This window comes from Mercenaria mercenaria, unplaced genomic scaffold (assembly GCF_021730395.1).
Source record: "Mercenaria mercenaria strain notata unplaced genomic scaffold, MADL_Memer_1 contig_3534, whole genome shotgun sequence".
Taxonomy (NCBI): domain Eukaryota; kingdom Metazoa; phylum Mollusca; class Bivalvia; order Venerida; family Veneridae; genus Mercenaria; species Mercenaria mercenaria.
Genome location: NW_026461682.1, coordinates 1 through 19,081, shown reverse-complemented (window position 1 = coordinate 19,081; position 19,081 = coordinate 1). Strand labels below are relative to the sequence as shown.

Here is a 19,081-nt window from a genome sequence, read left to right as displayed (position 1 = left end):
ATCCTATTCATATTATAATTTACTACGTAAATACTTGACAGTATTTAAACGGATGGTTAAGGCTATTCATGTTCAATTCAACTGTGTTTCAATGTTTACCATTACAATTAATCAGCTGTTAAGCGGACAAATGTATTTTACTTTATAACATATTTGCTGAAATACGATAGTGGTAGGATAACCTTCATCTTGAGACCATTTACATTGTATAAGCATATTTGTGTTTAGTATATTTTAACACAGGTTTCATTTTAACTTCCTTGTTGTGTGTGTAGAAGGCCAAAAATGTTGAAGGAGATATTATGTCGTGTTAAATGTGTTACTCTCTTAATGTTTATTTGTCATGGCTTTCAAGGTATGTATAATATATATTTATATAATTTCTAATCTTTGATAAATTCACAAGTCTCGGAGTTGTTGTGGACAGTATTTTCACATATTTTCACAGTCTGGAGCTCAATTAATAATCGATACCACGGCTGCTTATTGCGTTATAAGAGCACCACCAGTGCCCTTTAGCACTTCCGGCACGCAAAACAGATACGTAAGTTCACGTCAAGTGGTTTCTCACTTATCGGACAGAAAAATCTCTATTTTTAGCAATGCTGGAAAATCTTATCTCACATGGGTTATCCCACACTCCTGTGACGGACTACTTCATGCACAGAATATTCATATTACTTACGTAAAATAATTAAAAATCAGGTACCTTTATCTTTTCTCTCCGTTCCTTATAGTGTATTTCTCGATTCAAAATTCATTACTTTATGATAAGAACGTACCGTTACGCTACAAACGATAAAACTAAAGCGGAACTTTGTTATTGTGCGTCACTGAAATGTCACGACGTCATTTCTGCTTACGGACGCCAATTTCCCGCGTTTTAAGTAGTTTCATATTTTTATGCTTGTTTTTATTGTTTCTGTTGTGGTAAGTGAGAAATAGAATCCATCATTGGTGTTCGGTGAAGATCGGAAATCCCAACCCGCGGGCGCACCGCTCAAGTCTTAAACTCGGCTCAGCCTTGTTTAAGACTTGAGCGGTGCGCCCTCGGGTTGGGATTTTCTGATCTTAACCGAAGACCAATGATGGATTCTCTATGTCTTTTTCTTTTTCTTTATGTTTTTAGAATAGGATATCAAAAACGGGGCTTCGTAGTCCGACCTGTAAATAAACAAAGATTTATCCTGAAAAAATATCTGCTTAAATAGTGTTTGCTTATTTCATTGTCTACGAAAGAATAGATTCTCTAGATGTGAACGTGTTATTTTCTTTTCAAATACGTCGAACGTTTTTTTATAAAATCTAACCGAAGCCATGCTTGAGTATTTGAATACAAACAAGCTAAAATCTATTGTTACAGAAACATATAACATCTTTTGTATTTCAGAGTGTTATTTATATGAAGTATTTTAGTGTATAAAAAGTAGAAAATATTAGTTATTTTGGTAAAATTTAAATTGTGTATAGTGCTAGGTGTTCAATGCAAACTCTACTTTAATAGATTAATTACATAATTTAACCAGTTAGCCTGTTCAAATGGGGTATTTTGTTGTTTCCTACTTACAAAGATTCAGTTGAATATATGACCGTCGTATCGGGAATTTTATTACAAAATAAGTTGAACATGTCAAGATGGCCGCTTTTTCTCTCTTGTTTAAAATCAGCATCAAATCATTAATGTAATGGTATACAATCAAGCTATCCACGCACAAATCAAGATCTAAATGATATAAGTAAGAGCAGGAAGAAGAATATAACCTCCAGTACACACTGTTTAGATCACTTATAATTACTCACTTCGTTCGTTTTTTATTATTTCATTATTCTCTAAATTATACAGGGTGCGTTTAAATATGGCAATAGCATCCAAGCCATAAAAATCCTGTCTTACAAAATGTATATGGGCAGGCTCGAGTAACGCAACTTGAGAAGTGTAAAATCAGTTTTGTCGTACTTCATTTTTCACTTGTTTGAACGACAAGGCAAGCTGATATCATGATCTGCCATAGAAAGTAAAAAAGCATAAAACTACAATTTAACAAAGATTTTTTTTTACAAAATGTAAATGCATAATTGCCCGGTGCCGCAATTTAAACATCGGGTACAATTTGACATTTCAGTCTTGTCTTTTGCTTAAAGTAAGGGTTTTAAGTATAAAATTGTGATGCATTTGCTATATTTTGCTTCCGAATGGAAAGGACAGGAAGAACAAAACATTTATATACTGCATTCAGATTGACAGATATCCTTCTACGATATTTTGATCAGTAGCAATGCAAAATGTTCACCTTTCCACACTTGTTCTTTCACTAATCAAGCATATATTTTCCACGGTAAGTCTTTGTTTATATACAGGTCGGACTACGAAGACCGATTAGTGATATCCTATTTCAGAAACAGAATAATTCAAAGAAAATTGAATTACCGACTGTAAATTTGTCGAATTAATGTGAGCAAATCGTTCACCGGTACGACAATTCCATTGAAGCGAGCAACAAAATTGTATACATACCGGTATGTTTTAAACAAGTACCAAAGCAATTTAGACAACCGCAAATGTGTTCATATGCGATGTAGATGGAACCTTCAATGATAGACTGAGTGTAGTTCCAATTAAAATAATGGCCATTTCCTAAACGCTGCTGTAATAATAAATAGAAAAAGTGAAAAATCATAGGTCATCCAACACGATATAAATGAAAATGTTACATGTACAAGCTCGGTTTGATTGATACTATTGTATAGAGCCCATTTTCAAAAAAAAAAAATCAAATGATGGGCATATCAGGACAACGTGTTGCTTACCCAGACTTCAAAAGGCAATGTAGCCCGCCCTCTTAGCTCAGTAGGTAGAGCGTTGGTCTACGGATCGCGGGGTCGCGAGTTCGATCCCCGGGTGGGGTGTATGTTCTCCGTGACGATTTGATAAAAGACATTGTGTATGAAATCATTCGTCCTCCACCTCTGATAATTCTCGCTTGATATGGATTTCTTCGAGAGTATATCCCGTATCCTGTCACCAACAAGCAGTGTAACTAATAATACACATTATTATTTTACTATACCTGTCAATTATTAACCTGTAACTGTCCATTCTTAAAATAATATATACTTTAAGAATGAACAGGTACAGGTTAATAATTGACATGCATAGTAACAATCTTGTACGTTGGGAGGTGTGAGTACATCAACCTATGAAATTCAAAAGTTTCGAAATATGAACTACGTTTTACAGAAATTGTAGCTGCAATAAAGATTCTGAAGGGGAACGTATGACTCAAATCGCCTCCGAGATTATCAGTAAAATGAAAGAAAGAATAGGCCAAAAGTAATGACAGCAATTTAGTTTGAATCTTCAATTGTTACCCCTACATCGTTATAAAAAGTATCACAGAAATACAACTGGTATGGCATTTTCAGCTGGATATAGGCAACTACAAAAAAAAAAATTTTTCTTTATTTTTTAAATGCTGCATACCAACATTTCTTATGCAGTGTTCGAGTAAAAAAATGTCATAAAATACATTAATTAAAGTCCTACCCAGAAATGAGCAAATTCACCTTTCTACTACAAAGATAACAAAAAGAAGTCAAATGTCCTAAAGTTTTGCTACACGTTTCGGTATTACCCGAAAATTTGACGATGCAATTTTCTTGCATTAACGATATTAGATATTGTAATAACGAAATAAGTTCTGGTAAAAACGAGATACGAAGTCGTCATGTAAAGATTTCGTAGTTATGTGAAACGGGTATACGGGTAATGTTCTTGTAATAATGATAGAATATCTCGTAATTACGCGATAAGAACGATTTTCGTTTTGTAATAACGATATACGATATATGTAATTTATTGTAATTACGAAACGTTATGTCGTAAAAACGAGGCATGAAGCCATCATAGCGAGTATAGTTCTCGAAGTAATGTGATAAGGGTAATGTAATTTTCTTATAATAATGATATTTCGTAATTACGGGATAAGACATTTATTCCGAATGAATCTCTTCGACTTTTGTAATTTGAAGATTGATGTAAAAATTCCATTTTCTATTTTGTAAACACCAGATTAATTAAGATTTGCACATTGTTATGCAGGAGTTTCTCATACCAGTCATAAAAGTCAAAAGTACAAGTAAAACGTTTGTAGTGTTTTTGTAAAACATAATTTTGCAATTTTCATGAGATTTCCTTTTAAAAGTTTATTTGTTTATGATATATTATATAAAAGACGTCTCCAGCATTGAAGATCTTCATTCCTTTATTCAGGGAGACCTTAAGAATAATACATATTTTACTTGGTTCTTAAATAAGAGAAGGAAAATGCATGCATGCTGTGGTAGACTTTTTTAATTATAAGTAGTAAGGTTTTCTTCCCCAACTTATCAAAGACAGAATTTCAAAGGCAGAAATAAATCCAAATTAAAATCCGTTTTCATCGTTTTCTTAACTAAATACTATAGAGAATAAGAAACATTTCTATGCTAATGGTAAATAGCATTTTCTCGGCATGTCTGTTCCATTGTTGATTAAAAATACCGAGTTATATTTGAAAAACATATACATACATTTTAAATCCATCATAGTATCAAATTACTTGATCAATATAAAACTGTAAACTCAGCTTGTACAAAGGCATTGACAACTACACATATCATAAGGCCAAGTTAAATTTTAGTTTTGTAAAAGTTCTTGAAAACATTCCACATTTATAACAAAACGAGATCTATTTTAAAATTTTCTAAAAACAGCACTGAATATCATAAATGTTTCAAAAAAAATCTTCTAATTGCAATAAATCTTTATGTGCAATTTAATTTTGACTTCGTGTCACTTGTTTTTAGTTTAATTCAGAGACACAATCAATGAATAGCTTTGCCTTAAAGGGAATTCCGATAGTTTTTTATGCGCATCTTTCTGCGCAGCCGACACTTTCTATGGAAAACTGAACTGAAGTCAACATTTGTTGAAACATGTTACAGACAGTCTTAAATATGAGAAATCTTGAATGAAATAACATTTTTGATAAGTTTTATCAGTAATCAAATGTTGATACTGGTTTATGTTGTATTGACAAGTATCATGCCTGACAGATATCTTGCTATTTTTGTGGTTGTGTTTTCACATCGCATTTTAGTACAAAGACAGTGTTGTTCATATAATGTAAGATAATTGACTTAGTATTGATAAGACAATATCACCTTTCAGATTATTTAGTATTCAATTATAGAAAGAATTAGGAATTTTTAAAACATTTTTGTAACTTCTAGCAGACATACATGTAATCAATTTGGCCAGGTTAGCGCCATTTTCCGTCCGATCAGGTGTTGTATTCTAACGATCTTAACATAAAAATTAGCCTGGTGACCCATACATTTTTAGCCATTTTTATGCTTACAATACAATTATCTATACACAAGAAAAACAGGAAAAAATTCTATGAAAGAGTTTTTTCAAAACTTAAAAAAATATTCTTCACAATGGGTATTTTTCACTGAAAAAAGTTCACAAAAGTAAATATGAAACAATATGTTTTTTTTTTATTTGTACCCATTATTGTAAGGATAGGGTATTACAAATATGACTATGATATAAAATAAGTATATAATAAAATCTGTAAAAAAGAAAAAAAAACTTATTGTGCTGTCTTGATGTATTTTTTGGTTGGTATTTATAAAAAAAGCAGAAAATCATGAAAATGTTGAAAATTCGCTAGCAGTTTCAGCAACAGTGGGTGTGTTCAAAACAATTTTTCACAAAAACAAGCCTGGTGACCTATTGCTTTTATTTGTTCATTGTTTTCAGCACAAATTTTCCTATCATATATGTGAATTTAAAAAATTTCTATGAAAGGAAAAAAACTAAAGGAATTCTCTTTAAAGAAGCCAATATTAAAGAAATTATATAATATCACGACAATCTAGACTTTTTCGTGAGGACCATGTTTTAAGTCAGAGAAAAGCCTCAAACTATCCATTATTTGAAAGAACGGACAATCTCCATTCTTTCACATAATGGACAGTGTTCGACTTTTTTCATTTACTTAATATATCTGTCATTAGTTTTGTGAACCTTTGATACTCGCATGTACTAGAAGTAACCTTTTTCATCAATAGTTAGAAAGAGGTGAAATTCCATGCTCTTTCACTTCAGTGAGATAATTAATAATATGTCTCTTGAATGCCCGAAATGGCCATAATATTATATTATCTAACTCCAGCTTTAATCCCTTGTGTTTAAGTAGGAAATGTACTATAGAATTTGTATTCTTTTATCATCTTGTAAGACATTTAACAACTGTCACCTAACCGTTTTAAAATAAGCAATTATTTCAAGGAGTAATAAGTAAACTCAGGGTTTTGATAATTATTCATAATGTAATTGCATGATTTATGTTACGCTTGTCAGTTAAATACTGAGTTGTATCAGTGAAATAAATTGAAATTTTTACTCTTTCAAAGCAGTGAAAGTATAATTTTTATTTTTACTGGTAAGGAACTACATTTGAATGCGAAAGAATATGAATCATTAATAATGAAATGCTTTGTAAATGTAATTCAATGAAGATATAAATGAACATTAATATTTACACGTACACAATGATATACGCTGTACCCTTATAAAGTGTAAAACAATTTCAACCGTTTGACAATTTTCCAGCATAGTTAAAGTGCAATGCACGCGACGTTGCGCGGGTTAAATTGGTGTGATATGAGTTATATACGTTTCTACTGCTCGAATGTTAATTTTATTTGATTTGTTCTACTCTGAGGATTGATTTCTTACCTTTTATTCTTTTATTAAAAAAATATTTCGTAGTATGCTTCAACTTTAGCGTGTACTAATATGTACTTGTAACATGTTTTTGAAAATTTAAGGCTACACTTCAATTATAATCAAAACAAAATTGAAATAAGATCAGTTTGTTTAAAGACAATGTTCTGATTTGTCCTAAAGATTGGGCTTCCCTTGACTGCAATTTTGAAGATGGACTTTGTAACTGGCAACAGGAGACATCTGACAATTTTGATTGGCTACGAGACTCCGGTCATACTCGGTCTTATTACACTGGACCAAGTTCTGACCATACAACTGGAGGTAAGTCATCAGTTCTGGCTATTAAAATACGCATCTGTCAAGGACATTTAATTTTGATTTAAATCTACTGCCATTGTGGGAATCTCTTCTTCCAACATTGCCCCCTCACAATTGACCAGATGCCTAACATCAGCCGTTGACTATGAATACTGAGATTTTAAGGTTAACTACATTTTCTGTTATCGTAATATAACTTCTCTTAAACCTTAAGATTATTTGTGTTTGGATATGAATCTTTTGCATGTTAGCATTGTGTTCTTTTAAATGCAAGTTCTTGTTTGTTTTTAAGGATGATTTCTTGCAGGAAATTTGACACCTGTTTTCGTAAGAGCCATCATTTTTTTTAACGGCCAAATATAACTCTTATTAAAACGTTTTCTATCCAAGCATCTAAACCCTATACCATGGTAAATCAAGCGATAAACCACAAGGAAGCCTTGTATATTCTTATTTGAACAAGATCATTGAGATTTTTTAAACCTAAATTTAGCCGGATAAATAAACATTAGAACTGAATAGAACAAGAATAAAAGCAGATTGATTCTTAGAATCCATATAATCTATCTTGATATAAGCATGTCGTCTACTGGTTACAAGTAGTATCATTTTCATTGAAAAATTTTGCCAATTTTTAGAAACAATCAAACGTTTTTGTTTTGTTTTTTTGTTGTTGTTTTTTTTTTTCAATATAAGAGCAAGCTTATCTGGCAAGTATTCTATTTTATTTTTATAATTTGGTAACTGTGTTTATTTGAATGTGCTGTGTTAATAGTGTAGAAATGTTCTATGTGCATATCTAATACATTACAGTAAATTTTCAGCAGTGTATTGAAATTGTTTGAAATGGGGCTGCCTCATTTTCCGTCATAGATAAATAATAAACTATTAATATGTTGTTAAATCCTAATTTCGATAATATTTTCCTGTTAAATTTGTCAAAGGTTTGAATCTCGATAAATATAGTAGAAAGTGTAGTTTGAATTTATGCTTTTGGTTACCTCCCTTTATGGCTGTAACTGTAACTGTTCTTGTACGGTATTAAAAGTAGCGATTTTTTGACCATGTAACTGTGCATATTATCTATTTGGACAGCTATTTCATTTGATTTTAATATAAAATCTAAAGCCTTATGGAACTTTAAAACTACTTTAGCCAGAGAAAATAACTCATTATGACATATTGTAGCATGTGTTTCATTTAAAGGGATATTCAGGTAATACTTTTATGAAATATATCAGGCATTTAGTTATACTATTTTACCCAGTCAATAAAAGGAAACAGAAATAGGTTGTATCATTAAAGTAAAATTTCTATCGGCGATTAATGACATTTGTGAAGTCGTGAACATATGGCAAATCGTTCAGTTGAATATATGACGACCAATGAAATATTGAATGACGTATTATAGTAATTGAAATTTATGTTTCTGATAGATGATGGTCACTACATCTACATCGAGGCATCTGATCAAATTAAAGATGAAACAGCAGTTATTATCAGTCCAGTGCAACAATCGGGTCATTTTTGCCTGACATTCTGGTACAATATGTATGGCAATGATATAGGTGCCCTTAACGTGTATATGATATTAAATGGTGGTAGCATAACTCTCCTACTTACAAAAGATGAAAACCATGGTAACAACGATTGGAGGAAAGCAGTGATAAACAATAACGCTAAGGACACATATCGGGTATGTGCGTTTACACTTTGATAACGTGTGTATATATATCAAACATTTTGAATATGGACCTGTCGTTTTCTTTTGTCGGCCGGTTTGCCTGCTTTCAGCACCGTCTTACCGGGGTAGACAATTTGGTTTCCAGTTAATAACTGTAGTTACTGTCAAACTTCGCAGTTTTATTGCTTTATTGCTTTTTGTTAGTTAATAACTCGTATTGCTATTGTCGTCTGTGGTCAATATGCAATACTACAGCAATCACGAGCGATCAAACATTTTTCTGGGATGATAATGTCACTTAATTGTCAGAGTTGTTCTAAGGGTTAGCATGTCAAAAGTCAAATTTATTTTGACATTTAGGACGCTTTAGGCAACTTAAAGAATATCTGTTTGAAACAGATCCATGACGGTTCCGATGACTAACAACAGAAGCTGAATTGAGACGTTTTCCGATGGTCATTAAATTACTCCTTAAAATGTTTTTGTTATGATCTCCAGAAGGCTGATAACGATTACGTATAACTTAAGACTGCAAAATGTCATACAACAATAATCATATCATCTCCGCCAGGTTACAATGGGGTAATAACTTTTCGTGTTGATATGATAAAAGTGTTTTACAAAACGTGATTTAGTTCATTCGTAATACATATTTTATCAATATCTGTCTAATCTTATTAAATTCATTAGGTTGACCTACGTAAACGTTTTCTTGCCTTAAAGTCACACTGTCAATTCCACTCTCCCATAGTCTAAAGATAAATGTCACTATTATTACTGTCCACCATTCTGATAACATGAGGCGTACCTGTCTGGATATTTGCAGTAAATGCGCTAAGTTAAGGTAGTTCTACACGTTTGATAAAGTGGAAGTGATGACGTAAGGTCATTTATCCAGAAAACATAGAATAAAGCTTTGGTTCGGCGTACGGAAACGAAAATCATTTTATGAATTTATGGCCACATGTTAGTGTCAAGGTAACTATCTTTCTTAAGTTAATATATGATATTAAAATATCTAACACCGAAAATTGTCTAAAAGTCGATTTGAAATGCGTGGATCTTTTTAATCGCGGGCAAATATCTTAAAAACAAGCTGGATTTGTACATTTTATTTCACCATATTATAGGGCGTATCTTTATTTACGACTGTGAGAAGTTTCATTAGAATCATCTACAATCTAGAAAAAAAATCTGTTCTCGACAATGTTTCCCATACACTCCAATTATGAAAACTTGTGTAAGGTTGATTTTTTTTAAATCAGTCTAGCAAAAGATCAAGCACACGGCCCTATCTTTTTATATGGCGAATTACAAATGTATTCTGAAATTTTGAAAAGTCGGAGTTTAATACAATTCTACAGTTAAGAAAACATTTTGATCTGAACGTGCAGAATTACCTTAATTATACCGTTGCTATTGCTATTACAAATAGATACATTTTATCTACTGTATGTATTGACTCTGTTGCAATAATGCGCGTACATATAATTATCTAGGCCTAATACTAGTGTAATTATACAATTGTATACCATCTGTTGAGAAACCACACTACGTTATGAAAATAAAATAGAATAGATTTAAACAGTACTTGTGATATTAAGAACAATAATCACATATTTTAAGTTATCATGTTTTTTCCCGCACAGTTTCGAGCTGACACAGATGACCCTTGCAGAAATTTGATAAACAAGTGACCTATAAAAGCTCCGTTGTTTAATCTTGTTGGCCAGTTTGTCTGCTTTCAGCTCTGTTTGACTAAGATAGAACGTTTTGTGTCCTGTTAATAGCTGTATGCTGAGTTTTGCGATTTACCATCAACCTTTTATTGCTTTTGGTTAGTAAATACCCGTATTACTTTGACGTGTGAGATCAAATGACAATGCCTAAGCAACCATGATACTTTTTTCTGGGATAATGTTGTCACTTTATTTTCAGAGTTCTGCTTTGGGTTATCAGGCCAAGAGTCAGTCATATTAACATATGTAGCTATTGGTATTACTTTGCTATAATGCGCATACATATATGCTTATGCATGCCTAATATTAATGTAATTATGTAATGGTAAATCATCTGGTGCGGGGGGGGGGGGGGGGGGGGGGGGAGGGAACAGCATTATGAAAATAGAATGAATTTAAACATGGATTTGTGACATAAAGAGGAAATAGTCTCATATTACTTTTTTCGCACAATTTTGAGCTGATAATAGATGTTCCTTGCAGATAAAAAACAATTTGTTAAATAAACAAACACCAAGTAGTTGCATCTATTACGATTGAATGCAATTTGTACTAGTTTCACAGTGAGTGAAAAAAAATCACTTAAATATATACAAAACAAATACCACCAGAAATTAATAACTTTACATGTCTTAGTCAGAAACACCCGCCTTTTGAAAAAAAAATCGGTTGATTTAAAAAAAATCTGGAATACGAGCAACAGTCTATATACCATTAATATTGTTCTGCAATTCATTTAATTTACTAATGTTTTAGGTTATGCCATCGCTGCAAGTGCGTTAGTGACCTAAATTCATATTTCTCATGTTAAACCTGTTATTCCTAAATAAACATCTAGCAGGAGATGCTGAACTCAGCTTTGCAATATTTTCCTGAACGAATATAGATCCTCTCTTCGAAAATATTTTTTTTAAATCAGCAGTGTTAATGTAAATTCTTCAGATGTTAAATGTCCAAACTAGTAATATTTTGTTATTAAGAAATACAGGAATGTTTTCAAATCATGTCTAATTGTAGGTTATGCCCCTTTTCTAAAATAGGTTTCTATTTAAAGCATCATGGAAGGTTCCAAAACTTCCATGTATCACCAAGAATATATTGAAGATTCTGGAAAAATCCAGAATAGCCCAGACTTTAAAATAGTGTAAATAACCTGTTTATAGATCCTTCTTAAACTTATAGTCTGTAAATAACTTATTGACATGTATGATCTAAGATAGGCTTTATCAGTAAACAATGAGTCAGCAAGAAAAGTTGATACAGTAAATATAATGGGGAATGACATGTACATAACAACTTATAAACAAGTGAATCATCATATATAAAACGTTGATCAAGTATAAAGTAATGATCAAAATAGCACATGCATGAATAGTGTACTTAGTATTAATTTCAATTTACGATGAATTATGTATAAATCAAAATATATGTCTTGCCAAGAATAGCCATGCTCGAAGAACGTAGCCTTCTCGAAACGAAATTTCTACCAGTGAATGCATGAATGTGTAAATGATTCACATCTAGACATGACTACAAAAATAAAGTAAAAGAATTAAGACAAGGATCATCATATAGACTTTCTGACAAAAATACAGCTTGTTATTTGTGGCAAAAATGTCGCTTCAGTTTACTCTAGATGGTTTGCACCATCGCTACCCTTTTTCAAGGTTACGAAACAGTGTAATCCGCAATATGAATTTCACACATCAGAGGAGCGGTAATCCAGTGGTTAAGGTTTCGGCCGCTCAACCCGGGATGTGTGTGTGTGGGGTGGGGGGGGGGGGGGGGGCGAGGAAACAGTCAGGAAGAAATGTATTAAAACAGATAAGCCCCAGAGTGTTTACGAACGCAATCAAAGAGGAAAGTGCAGCGTCCATCTGTAAAATGTCTGAGCACAAAAATAAAAAACAAAGACAAATATCAAACCTAGCTTTGTGTCTCAAACTTGTCAAGTTTTAAGGGGATCTGTAGTCGCAACTTAATAAACTGAAATTAGATTTGCAAACATATTTAAGTTTATTTTGTATCGTTCTGTAATCTAACATCAGCTTTTTACTAAGATTATGATATTAAATTCTATCAGGCCTTTTCAGAATCGTGTTTAGTGCTTTTCTTGAATGTTTTTATTCAAATTATGTTGCTTATTTTATTCGAAGATTGCGTTTGAAGGTGTAAGAGGTGATGGTTCCAAAGGTGATATTGCTGTTGATGACATTTCAATTATACCTACACTGTGTTCTTTAGGTAAGGTGACTTACCTTGTTGATTATACAGTGTATAAAGTTAGTGAAATTTCAGTTTGGATTTGTTGTCCACGTGTTTTAATATTAGGTACATGAACAAAGTATTTTAATATAAGAATGAAGAAAATTGTATATTTATCGTTTATGTAATTTTATATTTCGCAAGTGTATACAGCCACGCAACCTTATTAATATACCACCGTAATACTTCGAAATAAATTGCAAACCAGGACCCTTTTCTAAGAGCATTCATATATCAGTGATAAAAAGTCAAATTTAATTATTCCTACAATAGTAATAAAACGCAACTGTATTTACAATAGTTATATACAAAAGTAACAAAAGTTAAAGTCAAAATTGATTTTTATGTCATCAAAAAAAAAAAAACAACAACAAATATTCAACTTTAAGTCATTGGTGGATGACTTGAGTGAAGGTGTAAATATATTACAAACAATACATATGTAACATATTAATTTTATATTCTTTACTACGTAAACGCTTGAAATATTGATGGTATTTGATTCTTTTTTCTTATTTCAAGTAATTGTTATTGATTTTAGAATATGTAATTTACCTAATTCATTTTGCAAAAGTAAATATGTTTGTTGTACTAATAATTTACAGCATTTGCAATGAAATTAAATTATTATATATGCCCTATAGAGCCTTCACAGTCACATGTAACGTAATGTTTTGCTGTACCGATTTAGCAAATTGATAAAAATACACAACACTTTGTATTGGTCTATAATAAAAATGTTCTATTTTAGATTGTGATTATGACGATGGGTTTTGTAACTGGATGCAATATGATGGTGATAACTTCGACTGGACATTGCAGAGAGGACCTACTGAAACAAGTGATACAGGACCTGAAGCAGATCACACGTCTGGAAGTATGTATCTAGATAAAGCTCTAATCAGATTAGAAATAACCATAAAAAAAACATGAAAATGACAAGCATCAAAAACGTGCATATTGCATATGTTAAACTTGTATCATGTTATCTCTTGCATTCGGGACCATAGATTTCTCTCAACCAAAGAGATGCGGTAGATGATGTTTTGTGAATTAACTGCCGGTAACTGTTTGAACAGTAATACTGAAATATAAAGACGGTTCAGGCGATATCGTCTCACAAAATATTCCCTGATTGCGTTTAGTATAGGCAAACGGACACAGTTTTTTAATCAATAAAATACCGATATGATACAGATATGAAAAGGCCTTTCCATTTATACAAAATTTAATTTAAGGTTCATGTAATGTGTTATATTCTCTTTACGTTTTATAACCCTCTTTATAGGAGTTTCTTTAAAACTTATACAGCACTGTCAAGTCTTTTAATAGAGTTTGGTCTGTTTGGAACAGCGAATTTTGTCTAATATCATATGCACTACGTCTTTGACTGTCCAGGTTCCAATTGGAAAAAAATATGTATAACTTCTTTTTTAAAAAATATTCTATCATTATATCTATGATTATTTTGTGTCTAACATGTGGGTGACTCATATCATGTTCTATTTCTACCGCAATGTTCATATAAATGTCTCAGTTACCCGTTAGACGTAAAATAGTGTTTGCCCTTTACTTTTATTACTGAGAATATAATGATCTCCTTTCTCACAATCGTTTAAAAGTTTGCAAATATTTGTTTGCTTTTAATATCGACTTGCAAATATATGAAATTTCTCCGGTTTCATTAGGGATGTATGTTTATAAGTATAATAAAGAAATAAGGCTTTTTAACAAGAACCTAATATTTAGTTGGTCGTTCATAATTTACGGTATTTGTAACCTTGTGCAAAGAGATGATGGAGTATTTGCCTTCTTTCTCTGATAATTATACGATGATAAATATGTGCTTTAAAATGACTTCTGGAACTAAACCTCGAAGAATATAGATAATTGAATGTGCCTTTTTTAGATTGTTTTCATGTTTAAAATATGATGAACAGCGACATTTTGTGTCAAAGTTACCGCAAAAGAAAGGAAAATTAAAACGTCAATTAAAGTTATTAGGAGGTATTTTGTAATCATAGAAAGCCATCAAGCAAATTAATAGCAGACTGTTCGATTGTCTGTTCCCGAGAACATTCAATCCTACCATCATTGCTATATTTAAACTTCAAGTACTTATCATACAACATATTGTTAAGCAAATGTTATTTTTACAAGCGTTCACGTAAGTGAAATAAAGCCATCAAGCTCTCTTGTTTCCAAGGTTCAATACAGAAATTGAAGAATACACCTCATTACAATGAAAAGAGTTAAATCTCAGGCAGTTAAAATTGTTTAAATGTCATCACGTTGAATTTTACAGGTGTTTTACCTTGCAATGTGCTGTTTTAAATCAGGGTAATATCATTTGACTTTTATAATATAGCATCCACATCTAGTTTTTATATTCAGCTTTGTCATTTTATATATTTTGAAAAAGTTGTGCATTAATTTTGATCTCGTACGGGAAAGGCTTTTAGTTAAATCTGATGTTTTAAATGTATAAAATATACCGAGGAAAATCTCCCAGTAGATATGTTCATATTTAGTAATATCAAATGTACTTTTATGAAATTATGTGAACATGTTGTAATTAGTATTACTTATTTATTTATTATGAACGCCTTGAACGGTGTTTTCAGAAAATATGCGGAGCAGTCCTCTGTTTCAGAGCTAATGTCTCAAGAAAAATATTGCATTTGTCAAATTGTATCCCCACTTGTAGTGTAGAATAAAACAACCACTAAAATGGGTATATTATTATAACTCAGCTCTGGTTAGCATATTTGTTGGTGTTTTATCATAAAGAAAACAAGATTATGCTAGCCACGGTTCTTCTTTAAAGTTGTTTTTATACTGAGGTCTTAAACCTTTGAATAAACAGAAACAGAACCATCGGGGCTATAGCTGATAAGATTGTTGTGTATTTGATGATAATTTGTTTCGTTACAAAAACTATGTAGCTTTGACTGATGTCGTCGTGACAATGTTACCTAAATCCTATCAAAAATATAACAATGCTATAGTGGAATATAATGACATTGATAATATTGTTAAGTACAGTCTCTTAGAACAGTGAATATTTTCCCTGTTTTATGTCAGTAATACGCTTCCAAAAAGCAAATAAACGAACGAATTTGGTTGTCTATGTATTGAGTGTCCAGTACAAAGCTGCACGCAGAAATATTTTTCTGTGTTGTAAAAAAACGAGTAGCTAGCTTCTCTTCTCTACTACGCTCGTGGCAATGAATTCCATCGGAAATGAGGTGTCGAGGGTGATTAATAGAAGTTGTAGAACTTGTTTCAAAATAGACCTAAATTAAATTGTATAAACTAAAACAGCAGTGGAATTGTGGGCAACAAGTATTTGAAACAAGATTGTAATAGTTTTATCCAATGTTTTTTTTAGATGGCCAATATGCCTACACTGACTCAAGCCATGGAATTAAAGGTGGTGTAGCCTGGCTGGTGAGTCCATTACAGAACGCAGGGAAGTATTGTTTCTCATTTTGGTACTACATGTACGGAGAAGATGTGGATAGACTCGTGGTAGGACAGTTGTATAGAAATGGGACGGCTGAAGAAGTCTTTACAAGAAAAGGAAATCAGGGTCAAAAATGGTTTCGAAAACAACTATTTCTACACATTACTACATATTTTAAGGTACAGAAACAAATAATGTTGAAATGCGAGTAACAAATATTCGTGCTTTTCACACTGACTTCTCTAGATTAACCTCCACTGACATACCTAGATTAACCTCATAGTGGTGTGACAGTAAATTCTGTCGCAAATGATCTTCCATAGAATGCATAGTACATGATAGCACGTGAGTTTTATGTATATGATAACGGATGTTTACGCAAAATATATGTGAAATATTGATTTAATACAGTAACATTTGATCAAGGTATCCATCGTTGAATTACACACATTCAAATACAATGGCTCCATTTCAAAGCTATAATAAAACGTGGAGACATATATTCTTAATTGTGTCGTATCCATGGTAGTTCTGTAGTGAAGTAACAAGTTTCGATGGGTTAAAATAATTCAAGGGAGATAAAAATAGTATTCATTAAAGTAACCAAAAAGTCTGTTGCTACAACAACAAAGGAAAACATTGCTGCCGATAAGGGTATGGTAGAAGAAGATGGTTAATATACCCAGATAGCTCACACAGTATGCATTCCATAAGTGAAGGTCTCTCATATTCTGACCGGCCGTCCGAAGTCAGAGGTTTGTGCTAGATGGATCCCCATTTTGTTGACAATAAAACAAAGTCCAAGTGTTTAGATTGAGCCCAAAACTCTTGAAAAACTTAAGAACTATAATTACCAATGACATAATTTATTGCACACCCATAATTATATCAAAATCATAAGTAAATTTTTGCGTGATTTTTTATAACTACAGTATTCAACAATAAGCTTATATTATATCTGTAAAATATATATTTTTGAAATTTAGATTGTTTTTGAGGGAAGAGTATCAGATGAGAGGCGTTCATGGAGACGCAATAATGGAGATATAGCAATAGATGACGTACAAATGTTGTCTTGTCAAGGTAAGGAGCGAATTTTTATGTATAATATTTCTCAGAACACATATCTAGTGCTGTAAATATATTTCAATATGAAAGTCGTAAGAAGAGAATACAGTTTTAACAGTTGTCTTAAGTGGTTCCTGCGCAGTTAAACGTAAATTGTACAAGCAGTATCAACGCGCACAATCATTATTTGTTTTCATTCAGAAAGACCTCCAAATGGTGCAATTTGATACATGTTTTTAATTTGTTTAAAACAAGAAGAACATGTAAAAGACGTACTTTACGTCATAAGTTTGTAATTCATATTAAACAAGACAAAAATATTTTAGCGAAACACTTAAAACACGTAAATTGTAAAACATGACCTATCACTAATGGTGACGAATATTCCCAGACAGTAGTTTATTGTCAGGGTATTGAAAAAATGATACATTGCACTTGTATATTGTACTGGTTGATAATGTTCAAAGATACACATACAATTTTGTTCAAAACTTTATATGACCTCCACAAATCATTGATGTAAAAATAAAGAAGAAAATAGGCTAGTAGGTCAAAAGCAAGTTCATTAAAAGTCTGTTTAAAGATTTGTGTTCAAAACTGTACACGTGGTCCAAATTTTATGGCAATATCTTAAAAATATATAAAGAAAGCCAGTAGGTCAAAATTATTGACAAGAGACCATGTATTCACTAAGTGTCATCAACTAGCTATACTTAACAGCATATTAGTTATGTAAGCAAATTATTGAAGTTTTATCCAATGTAACTCTATTCATATTTGAAACAAATAAAGGGTTATAACTTCGTCGTGTAAAATCAGTTAAATGGAAACTGCTTCGTACATGCACAACTGCACTTGGTACCAATGATAATCATTATAAGGTTTGACAAAAGACTGGCATACAATGAAATAGACCGGAAAAATTCCGGCTACAGACGGACGGACCGACGGACGTACAGACCGGAATCCAATATAGCCCACAGATACTAGTATCTGGGAGTATAATAAGTAAGTGCCAAGTTATGTTTTAGTGAGTGCAAAATAGGAAGAGAGACACTTAATTTTTCTAATTATGGCAATGGTATTGCAGATAGCATGGTAACAGTAACAAGGCGTTTTGCAGACGACAGTTCTCTTGCAGCCTCCAACTCTGATACTGTTTACAGGAAAAATTCACTTAATTATGAATTAAATAATATAACAGAATGGTCCAAACGTTGGTTATAAATGTTTAATGCTAACAAAACAGAAGCCTTGTTTGTTTACACTTGGATCTAATTTTCATAACTTGTAAAAGTTACTTTAAGTTCAGATGGATAATGACACGATTCTATAAATTATGTACATTCCTCTGCCTCCAAATTTAAGTTTCAATGAAAGCATTAAAAATCAAGCTAAACGAAAGATTTAAATAAACATCTTATATAAGACTTGTTCAAGAATACGCAGCACTAGTTTAATACAACTGTGCAGATAACGAAAACCATTTTCTTTGAAAAACTGGAGTACTCTAAATGAAATTGGTTGGGTGCCTTGACTGATAGAAAGAACTTTCAAAGCCTTGTAACCTTGGTTAAAGTCAAACACCACACCTTGCCGGACCACAAATTTAATTTGATTCCAGAAACAGTAAATAATATTGTTCCAAGACTTCTAAGAAAACAGGAATGATTATATGTTACATGTATATCCGTAGCTCGTCACAGAAAAGATTTTACTAACTTGTTTATTCCATCTGCCAATCCTGTGGAATTATTTAGAAT

The 19,081-nt window shown here is 32.0% G+C and overlaps 1 protein-coding gene across 1 annotated transcript; it reads left to right on the top strand.

The window, feature by feature from the left end:
• Nucleotides 1-34: 34 nt before the first annotated feature.
• On the top strand, nt 35-17,333 carry LOC123551739 (MAM and LDL-receptor class A domain-containing protein 1-like; the record flags this gene model as incomplete). Its single annotated transcript, XM_053534268.1, has 7 exons — nt 35-355; nt 6,959-7,099; nt 8,533-8,792; nt 12,676-12,763; nt 13,536-13,661; nt 16,176-16,429; nt 17,237-17,333. Coding segments are annotated over exons 1-7 (1,036 nt in total), but the record flags the coding sequence as incomplete, so codon positions are not given.
• Between the last annotated feature and the right edge of the window lie 1,748 nt (nt 17,334-19,081).